Source organism: Platalea leucorodia, assembly GCF_965183815.1.
Source record: "Platalea leucorodia genome assembly, chromosome: 1".
NCBI classification, from domain to species: Eukaryota; Metazoa; Chordata; class Aves; order Pelecaniformes; family Threskiornithidae; genus Platalea; species Platalea leucorodia.
Window position 1 is genome coordinate 126,375,382 of NC_138823.1, and position 20,732 is coordinate 126,396,113.

At 46.4% G+C, this 20,732-nt stretch overlaps 2 protein-coding genes across 4 annotated transcripts; one reads left to right on the plus strand and one right to left on the minus strand.

Moving 5' to 3' along the window:
• RPL15 (ribosomal protein L15) lies at window positions 1-4,982 on the minus strand. 2 transcript variants are annotated; one of them, XM_082307430.1, is made up of 4 exons: window positions 4,902-4,982; window positions 3,706-3,887; window positions 2,514-2,650; window positions 1-361 (listed from the first exon to the last, which is right to left on the minus strand). In XM_082307430.1, the coding sequence occupies exons 2-4, from the start codon at window positions 3,875-3,877 to the stop codon at window positions 56-58; spliced, it is 615 nt and encodes a 204-aa protein (XP_082163556.1). In that variant the 5' UTR covers window positions 3,878-3,887; window positions 4,902-4,982; the 3' UTR covers window positions 1-55. The 2 variants fall into 2 exon arrangements, with proteins under 2 accessions (XP_082163556.1, XP_082163555.1); XM_082307429.1 differs by having other exon boundaries at window positions 3,706-3,890; window positions 4,902-4,972.
• Window positions 4,983-5,087: 105 nt separating this feature from the next.
• Window positions 5,088-20,037, plus strand: NKIRAS1 (NFKB inhibitor interacting Ras like 1). 2 transcript variants are annotated; one of them, XM_082330068.1, is made up of 4 exons: window positions 5,088-5,123; window positions 6,522-6,648; window positions 13,694-13,935; window positions 16,554-20,037. In XM_082330068.1, exons 2-4 carry the CDS (start codon window positions 6,555-6,557, stop codon window positions 16,791-16,793), a joined length of 576 nt encoding a protein of 191 aa, XP_082186194.1. In that variant the 5' UTR covers window positions 5,088-5,123; window positions 6,522-6,554; the 3' UTR covers window positions 16,794-20,037. The 2 variants fall into 2 exon arrangements, with proteins under 2 accessions (XP_082186194.1, XP_082186195.1); XM_082330069.1 differs by lacking the exons at window positions 5,088-5,123; window positions 6,522-6,648 and adding an exon at window positions 8,789-8,814.
• Window positions 20,038-20,732: the final 695 nt, after the last annotated feature.

Below are 20,732 nucleotides of genomic sequence, written 5' to 3' on the forward strand. Positions count from 1 at the left end.
CTTGTTAAATTCAGCAACCCGCATCAGCTTTATTAGATCGTTACATTTACAAGAATTAACGGTAACGGTGCAGCTGCAGGGTATTGCGTCTTCTCCAGGCAGCGCGACGTGAGCCACCAATGGTGTGGTGGAATTTGTGGCCCTTGCCAAGACCACGACTCTTCCGCCCGGCCGATGTCAGCCCACGCATCTCTCTGTGCTTGTGAACGGGCTTGGTGATCCATTGGGTATCAGGGTTGCGCCTGATGGTCTTATGGAAGGGATCAATCAGGATCACTTCGAAAAACTTGTAAGTGGAATCTTCACCAACCCAGTATGAGTTCAAGACCCTCAGAGCCCCACAGTGACGGCCAGCACGTTCCTAGAGGAAAAAAAAAAAAATGCAAAAGGCTGTAAAATCATGGATGCGGGGCACTCTTCATGCAGAAAGATCTGAGTAACTCAAGCCTAAAATTTTGTAGGTGCTAGAAATTTGTTAGCCCTGAAAGACCCTCTGTTCCTAAAAGAACTGTTCCCCTTCCAGTTGCAAATACACAAGAAAAAGTAATAGGTGAAATGAATGCTGTATTAGAAAAAAAAAAAAAAAAAGCTGCTTGGATTCCTACGTGAAACGTGTTTTAAAGAATATAAGGAGAAAGGTGCTTGGTTGACAAACGGAAGTAGTACTTTGTACACAGAAGCACCCAATAGGTAAATACACAGAGTTAAAAACAACTTTAACATGAAGATGAAGAGCACAAGCTGCACTTGGGGCCACGGAACAATCCTGTGTGGGAAGTTATGAAAGACTGATCAATTTGCACATCCAAAGCTACAGGGGAGGAAGACATTTCTGCAGAGAATAAGCCCGTACTGATAGGAGAAAAGAAACAGCTGATGTAACAAGTCTTTGTTCCACCACTGGTATATTAGTGTTTGCTATTCCCATCCTCACTTGTGGTTGGAAAGGAGCAGTCTTAGTTTAGAAAACAAAACAAAGCAGAAAATATCAATTATGCAACTCCATCTGCCTCTCCTGTCAAGAATGCTCCTTATTTAAAACACTAAAAGTCCGTTCAATCCTAGGACTTTATTGTCACTGTGGGAAAGCAGGAACCAATGGAGTGCACCCATCTTCTGTCCCAGTGCGATCCCAACCTATTACTACAGTCTTCCACTAAAAAGCACTTGACTATTTTCTGCACATGCAATAAAATTCTTTCAAGTCCTTGTTTTATTCTAGCATGTGAGAGCAACACATATATTAAACATTAAAACACCAACCACCCTCAACCAGCTTCCCATGTGGGGATGGTAGCTACAATGGAGGTTTTACATTTCTATAACATTTCCATCTGAAAAATGTAAGTCTTCCAGGAAAGAGCGTGTCAGACTCAGAAAATTTTGAACTGAGGGCCAATAACCTCTTCTTTGAGCTGCCACCACAAGTGAGCATGTGATTAGCCATCAGATCTCTGGTAACAGCGTATATGAAGAGCATGCCATGAGCACTGAAAATACAGAATCGCATTTTTAATTTAAACTCATCACCTGTGTTTTTTTTTTAAATTAGCATGTCCCAGTTATGTGTGTCGTTCTCCCCCCCCCCCCCCTTTTAAAACCCCTCCACCATATTCAACTTGCATATTCACTTATGAATATTTTTGAAGTCCTGGGAACAGAAGTCTTCTGCTTCGAGATGGAAAAGCAATGAGCATTCTTTCACAATGTCTCTTTTTTGAAAGTGCAGACTAATATTAATTCTAACCCACTGAAAATTTTTTCTAGAGGTGAGAACTACATCTCTTCAACACTACTACTGTGACATTATGAAACTTAAAGATCTCGTCGAATGAAAGGTTCCGTTTTGAGTATTTCAGCAGGTAACAACATCTCACCTAAAACCACGTTAGCCACCAATCTCTGTGCTTGTGAGGTACCAAAGTTTTTTATGAAGTCTCTGGCGTGCTGCTTTCAGATCCTATGATACAGCTAAGCACGCTGTGCCACGCTCCTACTACACAAACAGGTGCTACAGACTTTACGACAGGAACTTATCTGTACTTTGTGAAAGGACCGTTACCTAAAGCTGGTAATGCATACAGGATGGCACGGAACACAGACGTGGGATTTAGTGATGAGCGAAGTCAGACACCTTAGCATATTTGAACTTCTATTTCTCATGCCTAACCCTTTATTTTACTGGGGTTTATACTAGTTCTATGTCTATTTTTCATTACAAATATTGTGGCACACTTTAGACACAAGCATATGCTATAAACGTCAATAAACCACCTAAGTAGTGCTTTCCCCAGACCACATTTGTGAAGTCTGAATAGCTTTTTTCATTTCTCTCAATACAGCTCTTCAAGACACTCGGGTGCTCTCCTGCCATCAGTGTTCAAGACCTTTTACCTAACACATTAACAAAACAGTTGTTTGGGGTTTTTTTGTCTCTTGAGTATTTTCAACTTTTACAGACTAAGTAAGACCTTCTGACAGCCAAGTTTCTGAGCAATAACCAAAATAGTCACCTCTGCTACAGACTGAAGACTCCGGGCAAACTTCAGCTGGTTAACGCCATGATGCACAGGTTTACCGTAGGTTGCACCTTTCGGGACTGGGCGTTTCCGACCACCACGGCGAACACGGACACGGTAGATAACGTAACCTAAAAGAAACGGCGACTTAGGAACTACAAGAATTCTGTAGTGTAGCAAGTGCAAATCACGGCAAGGCAATTTTGATGCCAATTAATGCATTTCCCACCCCAAACACTTCACATGAAAATTCCGTCACTATACCAACCTTCACAAAAACCTACAACTGGAGGTGGCTAGCAGGTGGTATTTTTGTTACTTCCATTACAACTGAGTAAGAGAAGCGATGTCCTGTCATGACTATTTTTTACTTCCAAACCACCGTTTATGGCACCTTTCCACTATGCAGTTCCAAATACACTAAGAACAGCTACAGCTACGTTTTAACACAAAAAACTCCCACCCTGAAACACCCAATGAAACAACTATCCCAAAACTAAAATCCCATATTCTGCTAGTAGCATTCACAAAGCACGGAAGCACAAGCCACCCATAAACCCTGCTGAAATCTGATCACTGAAAAATGAGGGAACGAGACAAACTTCACAAACGGCAACAGAAGTGTAGACTCTTAGCTTTATATTTTCGTAGCAAACAAACATACTGTTTCAGGGATTTGCTCAAGTTGCAGATGGACAACCACTTTCCCCAAGTTTCCTTCACTGACCAGTAACTGTTTTCTACTGACAGCACAAACTATGTCATCTTGCTTACTCAAGCACGTACAGCTGTAATACAGTCAAAGTAACACGTGATAAAATCTGGGGAGAAAAAGGACACCCCCTCCAAACCCAGGTTACTAAAAGCACTGGTCAACTCTGCAGTAGTAACACAGCACAAGAGCAAGAATTAAAGCCAAAGCCCACTTGATCTCCATCTGCCAAAATGGCCACAGAAGGCACGAATTCAAAAGTATGCAAAGTACGGTTTTGGGCTGTGGGCACTGCTACCAATTTAACACATTTATAATATGAAGATCATTTCATGTAGGACACTTCAGGTTCTTGGGGAATATTTATGTTTCAGATTTTGTTATTCTCCTATCACGTAAGGAAGGAAGGAAGTGGACATAAAACTCAGTCACTCCATCACGAAGCACGCAGACTTCGCCTCTACGTCTCATTACCTTGCTTGGCCTTATATCCCAGCCTGCGAGCTTTGTCTGGCCTGGTGGGCCGGGGAGCCCGGTGCAAGGCAGACAGCTGGCGGTACTGCCAACAGCGGACACGGAGGAGGAATCGCATCACATCCGACTGCTTTTTCCTCCATAGCTCCTGGATGTACTTGTAGGCACCCATGTTTGTCTACCTGCTGAATCAAGAGGTCAATGGAAAAAGTGCACTGAATATGACTTCAGATTCGAACAGCTCCCAACAGAGACGCTGCACAAAACCATACATGTACCACCACTGACACACAGGATGCTCTCACGCCTCTTTATACCACTGGCACATCTGGTAACATGGCTTGCACTCGGCAACCTCCAATAGGACACACTGTGGTTACCGTTCTCAGCAACTGTCTTCCTTTTTGCGTGTTCTTAAATGTTGAACTCCTCAGCTGAGGATTTTTCAGATGTGTATGTCAGATACTACCAAAATCAATACTTAATATCTGAACCAAGTTATAAATGTTAATCTATAAAGAAGCATGTGACTGTGAGTGGTGTGGTCTTTATTTTTAATGTGGTTTAATTACCTCTAAAAACCTTTGAGCTCCCACACACCTGCAGCAATTAGCAGATGTAACTGAACTCCATCAAGCCACCACCCAAATCACCATCAGAAAAACGCAGCTCATTTTATTTGCGCACAAAAAAACCCTGTTCGTGTGTGACTTTCCATACCCCTCTCTGTGCAGCTCTTGCCACCCCAAGCTACCCCTTGTTTATGATTGCATTATGGCATAAAACACCACAAAGGAGCTGCAGACCCAGAGCCAAACCAAGGCGTGCGGCCTGCCATCAGCCTGCACCCGCGGCGTTGCGGTGTGCGGCCTCCCGCTCGCACCGTGCATCCCGGGCTCAGACTGCGCGTCCCCATCCCCTTCCCGTCCCACACCACGGGGAAGCAGGCCGCTGCCCCGACCAGGCGCTAGCCCCGACCAGGCGCAGCCCACGGGCCCTCCACCGGCCTCCCCGGGCCCGCGGCCCGCCCGGGCCCCGGGCCCCGCTCCCCGCAGAGCCCCCGCGCCGCGGGAGCAGCCCGTCCCAGCCCGCCAGGGTGGTGGCGGGCGGGGGCGGCAGCGGGGCAGGCGGATGGCCGCCTCGGGCCCGGGATGGGACCGGATTGCGGGAAAGGCCGAGCACAGAGAACCCCTCACCTGATGGCGCCCAGCACCGGAAAGGAAGAGCCCTGCTTCCCACAACCCCTTGCGGCGGCATCGCGCTTCCGGCGGCGGCAGCGGCGCCTCATGGGTAATGTAGTCCTGGGGGAGCCGGGCCTCCCGCCCCGCCCCGCCCCCCCGGCCCGGCCCCCGCGCCCGCCAATGGGCGGCAGGGGGCGGGGCCCGGCTCCACGGGGCGCCGTGGGAAGCTCGGCCCAGGTGCGCGGGGCGGGCGGGGGGCGCGCGGGGCCGGGGTCGCGCGGGGCTGCAGGCGGGGGCGCGCACCGGGGCACGGCGCGGCCGGGGGCCCGCGGAGCTGGGGGGCTGGCCTTGGGGAGGGGGCTTTGCAAGCCAGGGCATCCCCTGAAACACCCCCTCCCCCCCATAACAGCCCCAGACTAGCTGGGGACTTAAAACAGTCCTAAAAAATAATAATTTTTAAAAAAATGAAATTAAATCATAGATCCTAAGGGGAAAAAAAGCCCTAAAACCAACCCTAAGGCCTGTTCAGTGCCGGGGGGGAGCAGTGCAGCGGCCTTGGCAGGTGCCAGGTGCTGCAGGCCTGGGGGTGCTCCCCGGAGGGGGGCTCCCCGCCGAGGTGAGCGTGAGCAGCCGGTGCGGGGGCCGAGGCCCCGGCTCTGCCCGGTGCTGTCGGTGCCGAGGAGGCTTTTATCCCCCTCTCTGGCTCCCTGCGGCGTCCCCTGGGTGCTGCTGTGAAGGTGTTGGGCCCTGCCGGGGAATCAAAACGGGAATCGGGCTTCCCCTGCCTGCAGGTCCCCCCTGCCTCCCTGCGGCTGCGGGGCGACCTTTCTGTTTTTCAGTGTGCGCTTTGCAGAGCACCCTGGCTTGTGGAGCGCTACCCAGTTAAACTGCAATCGAAACAGGACAACGCCAGCCCCTCATGGTCCTAAAAAAGTACTCTTCGGCTCGCTCTGGGGCGAACTGCTCCAAACAGCGACCTGAGAGTGAGGGCCTGCCACCCTGCCGTGGCTCACTTGCAGAGGGAGCTGTCCCCGGCTCCTGAAGGCCTCCTGCTAAAACCAATCCCTGCCCATCTAAACCGATTTAAAACAGACCAAAGAAACCTGCTTTTGCATTCGCTTCCCTGTGCTTCTGCCTTTAACGCTCCTGTTTTCTAGCTCCTAGCCTGTAACAGCTAGAAACTTTCTGTGCATGAAACAAAAGGGAAGGAACCGCCGTTTTGTCGCGTTTCCAGAAGCCATCCTGATACCACCAGATACCATCAGGCCCGCAGCAAAAACACGAAGCCAAATAATGCAAGTCTTGCAGTGTACACACACGCCAACAAGCACAGCCCCTGCCCCAGAGGGTTTACACACTTCAGTGCTTGCAAACTCTCCCCGAGCCTGACGGGACAAGTGTCGAGGCTGCAGGCAAGCATTGGCACCGATGGCAGCAGCCTAAAATCTTAAAAAATGGTGTGGGAGGAAACTCTAGTCCTAAAAATATCAGTCACTGGTGAGCGCCGGGGAGGGAGCTGTGGCTCCGAGTCACCCGCTGCTTTGCGTTTTGCCTCTCGCCTTTCGGGGGCTTTGCTTCTGTCTGGTGCTGAGCTCTGCCACCGCGCCAGGCTCACAGACTCCTGTGTCTGCACAGGGCTTGCCTGCTGACTCTGCCCTCTCGGGAAAGATGGGAAAGGGCTACAAGGTGGTGGTTTGTGGAATGGCCTCGGTGGGAAAGACTGCGATTTTGGAGCAGCTTCTCTATGGAAAGCATACTGTTGGTGAGATATTTTTACTTTTTTTTTGGGGGGGTGATCATTTCCTTTTCCAGAATCTTGTTCTGTGTGGGCCCCCAAAAAGCAGTAACCGAGGACTGCGAACGGCACTGAGGTGAAGGAGGAAATCAATGTGGTTTTGTTGCATCTCTGGGCAGTTCTTGAAATTCCTAGTCCCTTCCTTACCAATTTTTAAAAGAGGCTTGGAGAAGAACCCTTTCCGTGATGTTCCCAGTTATAAGATACATGAATGTTTAAAAAGAAACAAACACAGAAAGTAGGCAATGAGCTTGCTGCCTATTTACATAATATCTCGTTCCCTGAAAGATGCTGTAGATGCCTGAAAAATAAATAGATATCACATGATGAGTGGAGAGACTGTTTAGACTTTTGTTCCGTCTTCTTAAAGCTTTATTTTGCTTGGTTTTGGCTAATATTTAATCAAATCGCTGAAAAGAAAAACAGCTCTGCTTTATGTCCCACATTCTGTGCTGCACTTCAAGGGCCAAGGTTCTTGGCTCTCAAAGAAATCCTCCCATGGAAAACGGACTTGAGAGAGGAGCATGGGATGTCTGAGACTTGCTGTGCACAAAAGAAGGGTAACGAAGGCAAAGCCGACTTGTTTCCCTCTGTCTCCACATGACTTGGATTTGAGAGGAAGGGCAACGATCAGCAGGCTGATGAATTATTTCTGCCTCACCCAGAAACAAGGGATGGCACCAGGGGTGAATCTCAGGGCTTTGACAGAAGATGTCTAGTCCATTTGTGTTTTTTCCTTGGGTCGGTAAATTAAACGTTGGGGTAAGTTATTGGATAAACACTAGGATTTCTAGAATGGTGCTTTGCAGGCACTGCGCCTTTAAAATGTGTGGATGGGAGGAATTTGCTGGCAAAGCGTGATACAGAACTGCGTGCTAATACCCTTGTTTAAAAGGAGGATTTCCTCTAATGTTGCAGCAACATCTGTTTCCAGCATCCTACCGAGCCCTATGCACGTAGCCCCGTGTAGCTTTCAGCGTGAAGGTTGCAAAACCTGCAGGCTGAAGGATTTTCCCTTTGCTACCGACCTGCCTCTCCTCTGCGCTCAGTGACTGTCAGAGACAGCCGAGCAGCACGAGCAAGGCCACGTTGCTTAAATCGTATTGCCTTGCATTACTTCCTGCCCCAAGCTCCTATTAGCAACCCAGGCAGGAAGGATATTCGGGTGTTGCTGATCGGAGGAGCTATTTATGGAGCCAGCCATGTACATGATTATACAACGTCATGGATATTGGCTGACATAACTGGAGGGAGGCCTCATGCCCGGGGGTTAGCTGCGGGTGTCCCTCTGTCACTCCCGAACGCTCCACTCCAGCTCAGCTGTTGAGCAACGCAGACTTTTCCCCCCCTCTCTTATAAAGATCAGTTTTCCTTTCCCGCAGCTCTGCTCTTGTTTTTCAGAGTTAACAGCAAGGGAGGGAGCAGCTGATAGTGGAGGGGGGGTGCAAGGGGAGAAGGAAGGCGGTAGCCTCCCGTTTTTTATGATTTTGGTCAAATCTTATTCCCAAGACATTCGGAGAAAGAGGGCAAGTAGCAGAGTCAAGATCAGAGTATGGAGAGGGCTTGTACAAAGCCACTGCAGCCCCAAAGGATGAGCAGCCATGGCCCAGGGCTTTTGATACTGCCCGCTTGTGCCACCAGGCACATTTTGGGGGATGGACTGATGTATTTCTAGCAGTCCCGCTGAGTGGCCACCATCCTCCTTGCGTCTTCCTCAGCCCACAGGCAGATCTGCCAGAGGGTGCCTGAAGTATGGGCTGGTGAAAATGGTGCCCAGAAGATCTGCTTCTCCAATCTGTATTGATTTAACCCTCGAACTGCAGAGGCAGGACATCACTGTGAGGGTCTCACTGGGCAAGGACAGAGGTTGAGGAATGGCAAGTCTTTGATTGCTCCTTAGCTGAGCTGCTTTAAACTGCACAGACTCGTTGTTGGTGCTACCGTTGCAGGGGTGGCCCCTCCATGTTTAAAACATGATTACTGGATCTTGATCCTCGTTTCCTAAAGCTTGCGAGCTCCAGAAAGCTGACATGTACATCTTGGCTGCTGGCCTTTTTGGCAGGAGGCGAAAAGGACTAGTGTGTTTGCTGAAAGCCCGTCTGTTCAGAGCCAACCAGCAAGGCAGCTCACCAGGTACGGCAACATGGACACAAGCTGGTTCAAAACCTGTGCTTCCTGACTGACGTCAGGAGCAGCTCTGCGGCTGGTCCGAGGGCCGGGGAGAGGGGACGGGGTGCCCCGGGGAGGGCCAACACGTGGAGTCTCTCCGTTCCTGACACCATCCACATCCTCCTCCGTGACAAGAGGCGTGCTCGAACTTGGTTGCAGGCTCAGAGCGCAAGGTCTGGTGCCATCCTCTGAGGTGTCCCAGCCGCCGACATGGGGGTCTCCTCCTGTCTGTAAATCAGCCACGAGTCTATGTCAGTGCTAACGTGCCTCCTGTTGACTCTTCTGTAACAAGGAGTGGTGGCACAGCTGCTATCAGGGAAGTGATTAGTGTCCTTGGAGGTTTCACGCTGCTATATAAAGCCCTTGGCTTTAAGCCTATGCTCCTGGCTCTGTGCTTGGTGATGGTGCTGTAAACTCAGTTGTGCTGTGTTTTTCTTCCTAGAAAAACGTGTACCTTCAGTTCTCCCTGGCTTGTCATGGATGAAGTCCCTAAGTGCTGCAGCTGCTTACATGGTCAGCAGCTAGCACTCTTGCAAAGGCACTAAGATTGCTTGAGGTCAGAGGAAAAATTACTAGGGAGGGAGGGAGGAATACCCCTGAAAAAGGAATAGCTGTGTCCCCAGAGCATGTGAGCAACAATGTGTGGTACTGGGCTTTGTGCTAGGCTTTAAAACTGTAAGAGGGGCTGTTTGGCTTGGGCCCTAGGATGAGAAAGGAGAGGGCAAAAAGACGAGAGAAGCTGTCAGAGCCACGTAAAGTAACGTACGTATTGCACGGCAGCCTCTCTGGCTAAACTGAGACAAGGAATCAAACAAAACCTGAAAGGAGATGTTTGACATGGGTGCAGATTTAGCTTTGAGTCATGCAGGAACTATATTACCATAGGTCGGGCCAAATAGTTGTTAAGGTTTCCATGTATGTATACAGTTGCCTGGTACCTGGGACAATCTCTCTTTTTGTGGCTTCAATGTTGTGTTTGTCCAAATCCTCCACCTTCTGCTGCACTCCTGAGGAAGGAGGGGCCAGACTTCTCCTTGGTCATGAAATCGGTCCTTGACTGGCAGCAGAAGTTTGTCCCACTAAATACCTGTGGTACCTGGCACTGCTTGGCCTGGGCTCTCTTGAGAGAGCTAACAGGAGAGGTGCTGGCTTAACTTTGGCACGGGACGTGTCTGTAAAGAGGATAGGTGTTTTTCCCTAAACAGTGCTCCTGTTCAGTGATGGCATAGAAAGGAGTCTTCCTTCTGCCTTTAAAGTATCTCTGGCCCCTCAACCTATGGTAAAGCTTATCAGCTAAGCAGGAGGAGATGAGAACTTTTCCTGTAGAAAATACAATTTTCCTTATCTCTGCCTCCTGGCTGCATAAATAGCTGGTACAGTCAGGTTATTCATAAGCAGCTACTTCAAATCATCTTACTAGCTGGGAATGAAAACACCATATATTACTGTGGTAGAACCCATAAGGAGAGAGAATTTGCCTCGCTTGGTCTCAGCTGGAGAGATTTGGGGTTTTAGCTTTCACAGCTCCAAAGACGTGGAGGCTAATTAACCAAATCACGCATTCTTACCTCTTTGTTTCTTAAATCAAAACTACCTCCTGGCAGAGCTGCAGTCAGCTTTGTATTTTAGAAATGGATGAAAATGGAGCTGAATGTATGCAACTGAGGGTCACAACTGTGGCTACTGGTTGGTGGGACCAGTACTTAACTAGCAGCCAAATCTATATAGACCAGCTCCTGTTGAGTCCTGTCTAGCTCTTCTCCAAGTCAGGGATCCTCTGATATACTGTCAGTTGAGATCTGAGTAAGCAAAGCCTGTTATCCTGGAGTTGTAGAAACGCAAGGAAGAGCAGGCTTTGGGAGCTATTTGCTAAATCCCTGCTGGGAAGAGGGAGGGAGAGATTACATAGGAGATCTTCAAAAGTACTCAAGAAGACACAAAATTTGCACTGCATTTATGTTTGAGAGTCATTTGGGAACTTCTGAAATTCCATCCATCTAATTTTGCTTCACTTTGGTATTTGCAATATCTCTGCCTTGTCTAGCCTGAGCGTGCAGTATTCATTAGTATATTGAACCTTTTCTTTTCCTCATTGGGAAACCACCAGGGGTTGAAACACCACCCAATTTATGACTGAGGCTTCCCCTTGCAGTTCCTCTGTGGCAGCAGTCAGTAACATAGATGAAGACCTTTCTGCCTCTCCCAAGACTTGCACCAGCTAAATAGGCACTAGAGAACAGTATCAATCTCCTGTCTATTCCTCCCTTTCCTCCCTAACTTTTTTCATTCTTAGTTTCCAAAAAAACCACGAGATTGTTCACTGTCTCGTTAGTTCCCTTTCCCCCCCATAGCTTCTGAACCTGAAAGCCGGTTCCATCTGCCTGTTCATCTGTGTCACAGCAGTAGATATCTCAAAATAAGTTTCTGTAAATTTAGAAAAACTGGTGGGCCTTTTCTCTCTCTCCTGCTACAATAATGCTCTCCTCCAAGGACAACCTACTCGAGCTGGCAGCAGTCTGCAGGGCAGTAACTCCCCAGGACAAGCTGCCCTTGCCCACCCAGGTAGCGAAGGTGGGAGAATGCCTGGGGATGGCAGTGAAGGAAAGGAGAGCTGGGGTCCTTGTGACAGGGAGGATGGGATGGTGCCACACACCTTCCTAGGACACTGGCCTTTCCTGAGTAGCTGTGCCGCTCGTACAACAACTTGCCTGGCACATGTTTGAATGGAGTCTGGGAAAATGCATGAATGGGATGGTACTGACAAGAAGTGTAAATATCTTTGCCAGCAAGATGTGGCTAGCATGCAGTCTGGACTTTGGAAACAGGACCTAGAATAAGGTGACACAGGTATGTCTAAAAATTAGCTATGTTGGCTTAGGAATCTACTTGCATATACTCTCTCCTCCAATCTGATACTGATGCATAAATTCCAGTTCCCTCCAAAGTGTGTCGTCCTCCCCATTTCACATCAAAATTTGTTGCTCTATTCTGCTAACTTAACTCCCAGATCTTATTTTTTCCTCTTCATTTTCAAGTAGGATGTTAAAAGACATAATTTTCACTGCTACTTTTAATGCCACTAGGAAGAGACTGTCACAGGAGAATGTGGATATATTAAAGACTGTTGAATTACAGTGCAGCATTTAGATGGTAAAAACCTGTACAACATTATTCATTGCTTTCTAAAAAGAAAACTTAGGTACTTATGGTTCAGTCCTTCTTGCCAAAGTAGCATTTACTGATGCTAGATATTTCCTTGACCTGTCTCTACAATGTAATGAAGCAGAGCAAGAAAAAATACCATGCTGTACCAGAAAGGGCCTTATTACCTACTTCAGTCTTTAAAAACGCCCTTGTAACACATTCTCCAACCGCACAGAATGCCTTCGTGCTTCCTCTTTTTATTAACCTTTGTTTTGTCCTTCTACTCTTAGTTTTGCTGTTGCACGTTAGCATGGCTATATTTGGAGGCGAGATAAATTAATCGTTGCAAACCTAATAAGAGTTTGATCTATGAAGACTGCACACAGAGGGGCAAAAAGAACAGCTTGTGCCACTTTCCTGCACAGGAATGCTGCATACATCATGAGAAACCATCAGCGTGGGTGGAATGCTTTAGCTTGTTTGTCAATGTGAAGTATTTTGAATAGTGTCATTGAATATAGCAAAATCCTTATTTTCACAGGCCAGATAATCCCTCGTGTTTTCTTAAACAATGCACTAATATGGTCCTTTTTTGGCAGACAAAGAGAATAATGCGGTGCTCATTATTGTAGCCCTGCAACGGCAAACAATTTGTGTATACAGGAGTGCAGTGGAGGCAAAAACGTGGATTGCAGAGGGTTTATATGAACACTTAGAACCGACTCTGAAAGTGGCCCAGCTACACTATACATAGTTTGTTGGGACCTGTAACCTTATGCATCTGCATTCAGGGGACCACGAAGCTAAAGGTGATCTATGTGTTTTCAGGTTTGGCTTGGGAAAGAACGCTTTAATTAGTTCAAAGTAAGCTGCCTTGAATTACCTCACGTTTACCGTGGGGAGAGAGGAAGGAGAGCCAGTATGCAGATAGTTACCATGGAGCAGGTGATATATATATATATATATGTATATATATATGAAAGCTTGTTACCTTGTGCATGCTCTTACCTTGCAGTAAACGAGTTTGCTCCTATTAGCAAATCTGAGTTATTTTAGATCCCTAAGGGATGGAAAAAGCTCATTGTGTATTTGAGTAAATATAGCATGCAACTTTGCTTGCATGCAAACATCCACTTCCTTTTCTGGCTTGATTGCACTTGTTGGTTAGTTGTACCACCAATACACATTCATTTCCAGAATTATTCCTTTGGCTCCCGCTTCTGTCATGTGATCCAGCTCAGTATGAAGCAAAGAAGTAGGCTCAAGATGTTAGTACTTGACTATCTGGTGTTCCTTGGCCATTCTTCCAAAAGGGTATGTTTGGGCAGGCCCGTTTGCAGCATGCTTCGCACAGAACTGGTACACTGGGTGGTTGCAGTTTGGGAAACCTGGGGGAAGAGCCGTATATCTTATCCTATCCTGAATGTGCATGTCATATAGATTAATTTTAGAGACATAATCGTGTGCTCATATATTAGATGGTTGTATTTACGCAGTGTCACTGTTGTAAATAGCTGGTGCAGTGATCTATGAATGCAGCCCTTCATGGGGATGTCAGGCAAGGTCGAGTCCAGGTCAAGTCACTCTGGAAAACATGCACTGAAAGCTATGCTGGGGTGAAATTCTGCTGTACTGCAAATAATTCTTATAGTGGTGCTGTATTTAGACCAGTTGAACTTTCCTCCTTGTTTTAAAACAGGCTTAGAAGAGGGGGCCACAATGGAAGATGTGTATTTGGCGTCGGTGGAGACAGACCGAGGCGTGAAGGAACAGTTACGGCTTTATGACACCAGGGGTCTGCAGGAAGGCGTAGAATTGCCAAAACACTATTTCTCTGTCGCTGATGGCTTCGTTCTTGTGTATGCCGTGACCAGCCTCGAAGCTTTCCAAAGAGTCGAACAGCTCAAAAAGGAGATCGACGTCTTTAGAGACAAAAAGGAGGTAAATGCATGGTGCCTTAACTGCTTGGCTTATCGGTATATCAGTGATAGGAAGTTAAGGTTGCAAACCATAGATTTTGTTTCTGTAAAACTCTCATACAAAGGAAAATGAATGTACCCACAGCCTTGGCCAATCCAGCAAAAGGAAGCTTTCGCATGCTGGGGTAGCCTAATTCACGTGCCATGCAGGTCATGCAAAAGAATGTGTGTGGGGTTTTTTTGTTTTTTTTGTTTTTTTTTTTCCCTCCTTACTACAGCTAAAATTCAGTTAGCTGAATGCACCAGCCAGGACGCTTATGACTAATAAAACATATGGTCTACAGCAGCGCAGTTCATATGTTTTTTTAGATATTGTACACGGGAAGTCAAGTGCATAGAAAAATATAACGAAGGGCATTATCTTTGTTTGTTTTGTATTCATGTACTTGATGGCTTACAAACTAGTGTAATTGACAATGGGTCTCCCAGACATTAGTCAATTGGCAAAGCGGCTTTAATGTATTTTAACAACCATATTGAATCAATTCAATTGTGTGAAATGACTGCTCTATTTTCCCTTAGAAAGCAGCTAGTGTTTTCAGCTGACAGTGTTCCAGCTTAGCTAAACAAATATAACTTGCATGTGGCATTAGCATTATGGCTTTTCTTACAGTATCTTTATATTCTCAAATAGTTTTCCCTGTTAAGTGTCTTTAGCCTACAGCTTTCCAAATGTCTGTTTTATGCTGTTAAAAAAAAATAAAAGTGCATGAAGAATTAATTGGATAATGGTAGGGAGGGACTTCCCAAAAACGTAACTTGTTTAGTACTGACAGCACACAGGGTGGTGGAGGAAAGCAGGCTTCAAGTTTGACAGCAGCTGAACATGCAGTCACAGGAGAGGTATGGTAGCTGGTAGGGCTGGTGTGAGCTGCAGACTGTCACGTATATCAGGGATACGGGAGTCAATCATAACTCCCCTGCAGGGCAAGGAAAGGTGGATGAGCAGGGAATTCTTCCCAGGCGCTGTTTTGTGAGGGCAATGATTTGTTACTTTAAGGCATGTTGTAAAGCGGAGAGGGAGTCACAGCCCCAACAGGATCTGTGTCCTCTCTCTGTATTACTGGCCAGAACTTTTCTCTCTCATTGCATGCAGGTATTTTAGAAAACAGCCAATTTGCTTATCCTCTGGGAGGGTTTAAAGTTGTGATCTTGACTGAGGATAACATAGTTGAAAGAGTGGTGCCCACAATAAGCTGGATAAATTAGTTTTATTCCTGTGATTTCTAGCTCCTATAAAATATGCTTTGAAGCAGGTAGAAGGTGAGATCAGGAGTCCTACCTTAAGATAGCATCAGGAGGCTTAAAGTTTGGGCTCTGCTAGAATGCATCCTTAACTGAATTAGGGATGTATCTCCACACATGGTGCTTCTGAGCTGGCAGAACTTCAGCTTGTTGAGTGTCACAGTCCCCTGTTGTGTGGCAGATGACAGAAAGCACTGATGGCTGGTTCCTTGCCTCTGCTGGCTGTGAGGGCTCTCTAGCACGCACCTTAAAGCCTGGCCAAATTTTATACTAAATAGAGGTTGTGTTCTCTCACACTGACAGAGCTTAACCATAGGTAAAATTCAGTTGGAGCATGCGGTAAATGCATACGAAGATTATAGCTTTTTTCCAAGCCATCGCAGAGGGAAAAACATTTTTTCCAAACACCATGGATGGGCTGCTAGAGAAAAGAAAGGAAGCCTCAGACCTCACAGAACAGGACAAACACCTCTAGCTGGAAAGAAACAGAAGACGTCCTGGAGTTAGCCTGATGAACAGGAAAGAGCAAGCAGGTGTGGCCACAAGCAAAAACCCCATATCAGCAGCAAGAGAGGACTTTATCACTTGATCTTTCTCAAACCACTAGTGTAGAGATGAGACCGGAGTTTGACTAAGGACCATGAACTATAAATATAGGCATGGTTTCCCCTAAGAGCTGATGCTGGTAAAACATTTTTAGAAAATGGTTAACTTAAAATAAGCAGGAGCAGTAATTTTAAGCAGCCAGCACTACCTTCAGTGCTTCCTAGAACTGAAGCGCTGGGTACAGGCTGCTGAGCTCAGCTACACCGTGCTCTCTTGGCGACACAGATGTCACTCGATTGATCCTTACAACTAAAGGTCTGACTTGATACAGCTGTGCTGCTCTGGTTCGCTAACCGGCTGCTCTTGAAACTGCTCCCGAGAGGATGGTGCTGGTGTTTATCTGACCCTTTCAGCGACAGGGGACTGTCGCCTTAGGTCCCTCTAGTGGCTTCCCCTGCCCTGTCTAGGGCAGCTCAATTGCCATGTAAATTGAGAATAGGGCTGTTTAACTTTGGCTCTCTTCGGTATTGCTTCCCTTTAAGCAACCGGAGGGGGGAGAAGGGGAAGTCCTGTATATCCTATGATTAGAACCAGCTCCCAGCCCACAAATAGATGAGGCTAATTCAAATCCCAGACCCTGATCTTCCAAGACTGCAGGCAGCTTACCTTGTGCCAGTGCTAAGTTAAAGAACAGGCCTGAACCATGTTGCTACTTGCCTGCTGTTTAAAAGCATTGTGTGTGGTGAATGCTTTTTCTATATAAAGCTCACCCTTTCGTTTTGTTTGTAGGTAACAGTTATTGTCTTGGGAAACAAAACTGACCTCCTGGACCAAAGGCAAGTGGAAACAGAAGCAGCACAGCAATGGGCAAGGGCCGAGAAAGTGAGACTGTGGGAAGTGACTGTGACAGATCGGAAAACACTGCTTGAGCCCTTCACCTTCTTAGCAAGCAAACTCTCCCAGTCCCAGAACAAATCAACATTTCCCTTGCCTGGAAGGAAGAGCAAAGGGAATAACTGTGATAACTAAGCTACCTTAGCATTGTCTGCTGCTGTCAGGTCACAGCCTAAGCCCTTTCTGTGCCATTTGCTTCTCACACTTTCACTTAAAGCAATAATCTCATTCAGCAATAAAATCAGCAAGCTTATGGCTAAGAGGTATCCTTCCTTCTCATGGACTTGGCTTGAAGAAGTCACTGGTAGTAAAAGCCTTAGAAAGCACTTCATGAGAGGAGTTCTCTTACAACAAGGGTTATGGAGGAGGGAGGGACAGGTGGACACCTCTCTAGCAGGGGCTTTGACTGTGCCTGGATACAGCCATGTTGAGGGACAAATCAACAAGCTTATCATTAAGCAATCCCCCTGCAGATCTATAGCCTCTAGTTGCAAATAGTACTAGCTGCAATAAGCATTCAATTTGGAGAGAAGATACATTTGAAGTGGCAATAGTCCTTTTACCTTGACCTTAAACAGGGCCACAGGGCTTTTTGATGCTGCAGGAGGCTGAGGTCAGTGTGTTGATGCAGGAGGAGGGTTTGGGGCAGGAGGAACAATTACCAGCAGATTTAGCCGCTCAAGTTCTGCTAGTGTCTGGAAGAAGGAAAAAAAAAAAAAAAAAAGAAAAAAGAAAAAAGAAAAAAAAAAAACCCAACCAAATCTTGTGGGAGATACTAGAACAGATCTACCCCAACATGAAGCTTGTCAGCAAAGTCTGGCAAGTAGTGCTTTCAGCTCAGGAATTTATTTGTACAAACCAGAAAAGCTCTCAGAGCACTCCTTAATTTATAACTGCAACCTGAAGGACAACATAGCTGTATGTGGTTTTGTTCCAGCATGTCCAGTACAAATCAGTCACATTCACAGAGGTGATAATTTTACCAAGAAATTATACAGAGCAATTTTGTATGCAGGAGGTACTGCCTGGGCTCTGCTTAGTGCATTGCATAATACTCCTACCCAGCCGTTCAGCCAAGCTGCAGTAATCCACCCTCGGTACGTAGCAACAGGCCAGATAACACCCGGTACAGAGTGCTGTACTACTTTGTCAGAGGGGGCTAGGGAGTGTAGGAGGCTGCCTTTTGGGAACATCCCCATGGCAAACGCCCAGAAATACCTGTACAAATGGCCTTGGTCTTAATACGCCACGTATCATCCCGCAGCTGGAGCACAACCGCATGTGCTGTATTTGACTCTCCACGCTGGTAAACCTGTGGTGCAGGCATCTGCTGTCCTAGGTCAGCCTGTCAGTAAACTAAACAAAATTGGATATAGAGGGACAGAATGAGCAACCGTTCCCAGAAAGAGCGGCCAGCTTTTGGGCCCTAACAACCTCTTATACTAATTGATAATAGCTTTTCTTTGTATTTGAAGACAAGAGTGGGGAGAGGGAGTGAACTGAAGTACCCAGTTCCCTCGTTTTCCGCTAAATTAATGTTGTTTTGAACAAATATTGAGAATTTCACTGTGAGTCAGCAAAACCACGAGCAATATTTGCACTGTCATATCATAACTGCTAAATATTAAGTGTGCTTAATGATCACAATTAAGCTGTGTGCTTATAGCACTGCTCTTCCTGAATACTGACAAATAAAGTCCATCAGCATTACTGATGTCAGAGCAGCAGTACAATTCACTAAAAATTAAGCAGGTATTCCTACCTTTATAAGGAAGGCAGACGAAACTGTTTATGTGCTTTGCTCAATGTAGTTTGGATTGCTGTGGCCAAGGAGTAAGATAAGACAGCAATTATGAATGAGCAAGCTCTTGTAATGCCCTGCTAGAAACATACAATTGTTTCCATTGCAACACTGCAGCTGAGTAAGCACTATAGCACGACCTCCCCCAACCTGGCTAGTAATAGTCATTGTCCCCAGCGATGCTGCAGAACAACACTCCCTCCTCACTCATTTCCGACCGAACACACGTGTACTCGAGGCTTCTCCCTACCCAGAAGACTCCGCATCTGCCTGCGTGCTTGGGAAGCGGGGGTGACATCAGAGCAGCAGCATTTCACCTCCTTGCTGCAGTCTCTCATCAGGGAATTGGTTATGTTCCTCCTCTTCAGCTCTGCAGAACCCTTCTTCTAGAAGGGACTTGATTCAGCTTTGGATCAGTCAAAGACCTCTGCTAACCCCACATCGTCACTGAAGCGGACCCTTGAGCCATAGGAGTGCAGGTTGACAAGTCAGAATTAACTTAAAATGCGTGGAGATGGAAGGAGCGGAGGTGCCTGGTTCCTGTCCAGTTCTGCACGCCGCAGACTCGGCGCCAGTTCCACTGCCAAGACTGATGTCACCTGTAGGCTGCCAGAGCCATGTCATGCGAGATCAGCTTGCTCGCTCGCTCCCCTGGACACCCAGGACTTGACAATGTTTTAAGACAGACAAGAGGAAAAGGGATCTTCTGAATGACTAAGGCCATTTTTCCAAAGGGGTTATGTAAAGGCAAACATGTTATCTTTGATTTAGTTAAATTCATTAGAAACAAGTTTACATCATTTTGGGCATTCACATAAGCAACCAACACCCACTGTTTTCTTTCATAAGCTTATTCTGATGCTTTTTAAGCACTCAAATAAATTTCATTTTCTAAATACCATAGTATTTTATTGACAAGTGATGGAAAAGGTAGTGTCTCCTCTGCAAACAATGTATACACAGTGGCTGTCAAAACGAAACTTGCTGTAGTACAGTTTTACATAGGGTTAATAAGTAAAATACAGAGCATACTGTAGTAGCTAAAGGGCACGACACGTATTTTGTTCGTACTGTTCCACTGACTTGAAACCTGTCCTAGGTCACTGGGATCATTTACCTACTACAGAGCTAGACAGTGCCTTCACAAGATAATGGAGAAAAAGTATTATAAAAAAGTTAGTAAATTGAACCATCTTTCTCTGTTCCTCTTAAACATGTATCCTGCTGAATACACACTGTGCAGATCAGTCACCCCAAGTCAGCTCCCTCCCCCCTGCCAGCTACAACAGTTAATTTGGCATGTCCTGGTAGCACGAAGCAAGGAGCCGACAAAAACCTACTGAGATTAAGCCATTTACCACCTCACTCAGTAGAGGGGGGGAGAAAAGGATTACCAGAGATGCTCCTGGTGTGATGTAGCTATATACCAATAATTTTCCTAGGCTGAGCCAAACAGCTGAGGGAGCTCATACACCAAAACATATGTTGTCTCAAAAGAAGGCACTTTAGCAGATGAAGCTAACATACTACTACCCACAATCACCCAGCAGAGGAAGGGTACCTCTAATTAACAGCTTACTTTGGACCAAGTTAGATTTGATCTATATGTAGATAGGAAGGGAAGTCTATAAATCAAATGCAAACAGAATTTATTTTAAAGTACCAAAATAAATCTGAGAGCGCAGATGACCACACAGCACTCAGAAGAATGTCGCAAGGTGAAGTACTTGCCGTGTGAAAATGAATCTGTACTTCCGGCCTTTATCTTAAGGGAGTGGTCAAAAATGCCATATCCACAATTAACTGCCCTGTTGCTACACACCTCAATGTAAACACCATGTCTGTAGGAGATAATCTTTGTAGGTAGTTAAAGGATCTACAGATTAAGTCTCCCTTACTCTCCTTTAAGGTGTCTTCTGCTAGCTTACCAGGACATGATCCCTTCTCCTCTTCCAAGTGGGAATAGACCACTCCATCAGAAAACCATGAAGATATTATCTTCTTTTATCTCCTGCCTGTTTCCCTTCAAGTTCTCTTACACTTCTCCAGTTGTACTTTCAAATAATGTGCCAGTCCTGAAAAGCCAGTGCTGTGAAAACTTAAGCTGAAAAGTAACCAGCATGGACTCTGTGGCAGGTTGCCTCCTCATGGGCCGTGCCAGCCTGAGTAACACTCACACAGTAAACTGTTGAAAAAGTCTTAGCTGTCATTCATTGTAGCTTGTCTAGAAGTGTCTTCCCAAAATAGCAGCAGTCAGCGCACTCACCTGCGGA

Excerpts from the sequence above, each read along its gene's own strand:
- NKIRAS1 (XM_082330068.1), top strand. The coding sequence starts at position 6,555 with ATGGGAAAGGGCTACAAGGTGGTGGTTTGTGGAATGGCCTCGGTGGGA. Across the intron at positions 6,649-13,693 it reads CTATGGAAAGCATACTGTTG|GCTTAGAAGAGGGGGCCACA; the intron begins GTGAGATATTTT and ends GTTTTAAAACAG. Across the intron at positions 13,936-16,553 it reads TCTTTAGAGACAAAAAGGAG|GTAACAGTTATTGTCTTGGG; the intron begins GTAAATGCATGG and ends TTTTGTTTGTAG.
- RPL15 (XM_082307430.1), bottom strand. The coding sequence starts at position 3,877 with ATGGGTGCCTACAAGTACATCCAGGAGCTATGGAGGAAAAAGCAGTCG. Across the intron at positions 2,651-3,705 it reads GGGATATAAGGCCAAGCAAG|GTTACGTTATCTACCGTGTC; the intron begins GTAATGAGACGT and ends CGTTTCTTTTAG. Across the intron at positions 362-2,513 it reads GTCTTCAGTCTGTAGCAGAG|GAACGTGCTGGCCGTCACTG; the intron begins GTGACTATTTTG and ends TTTTTCCTCTAG.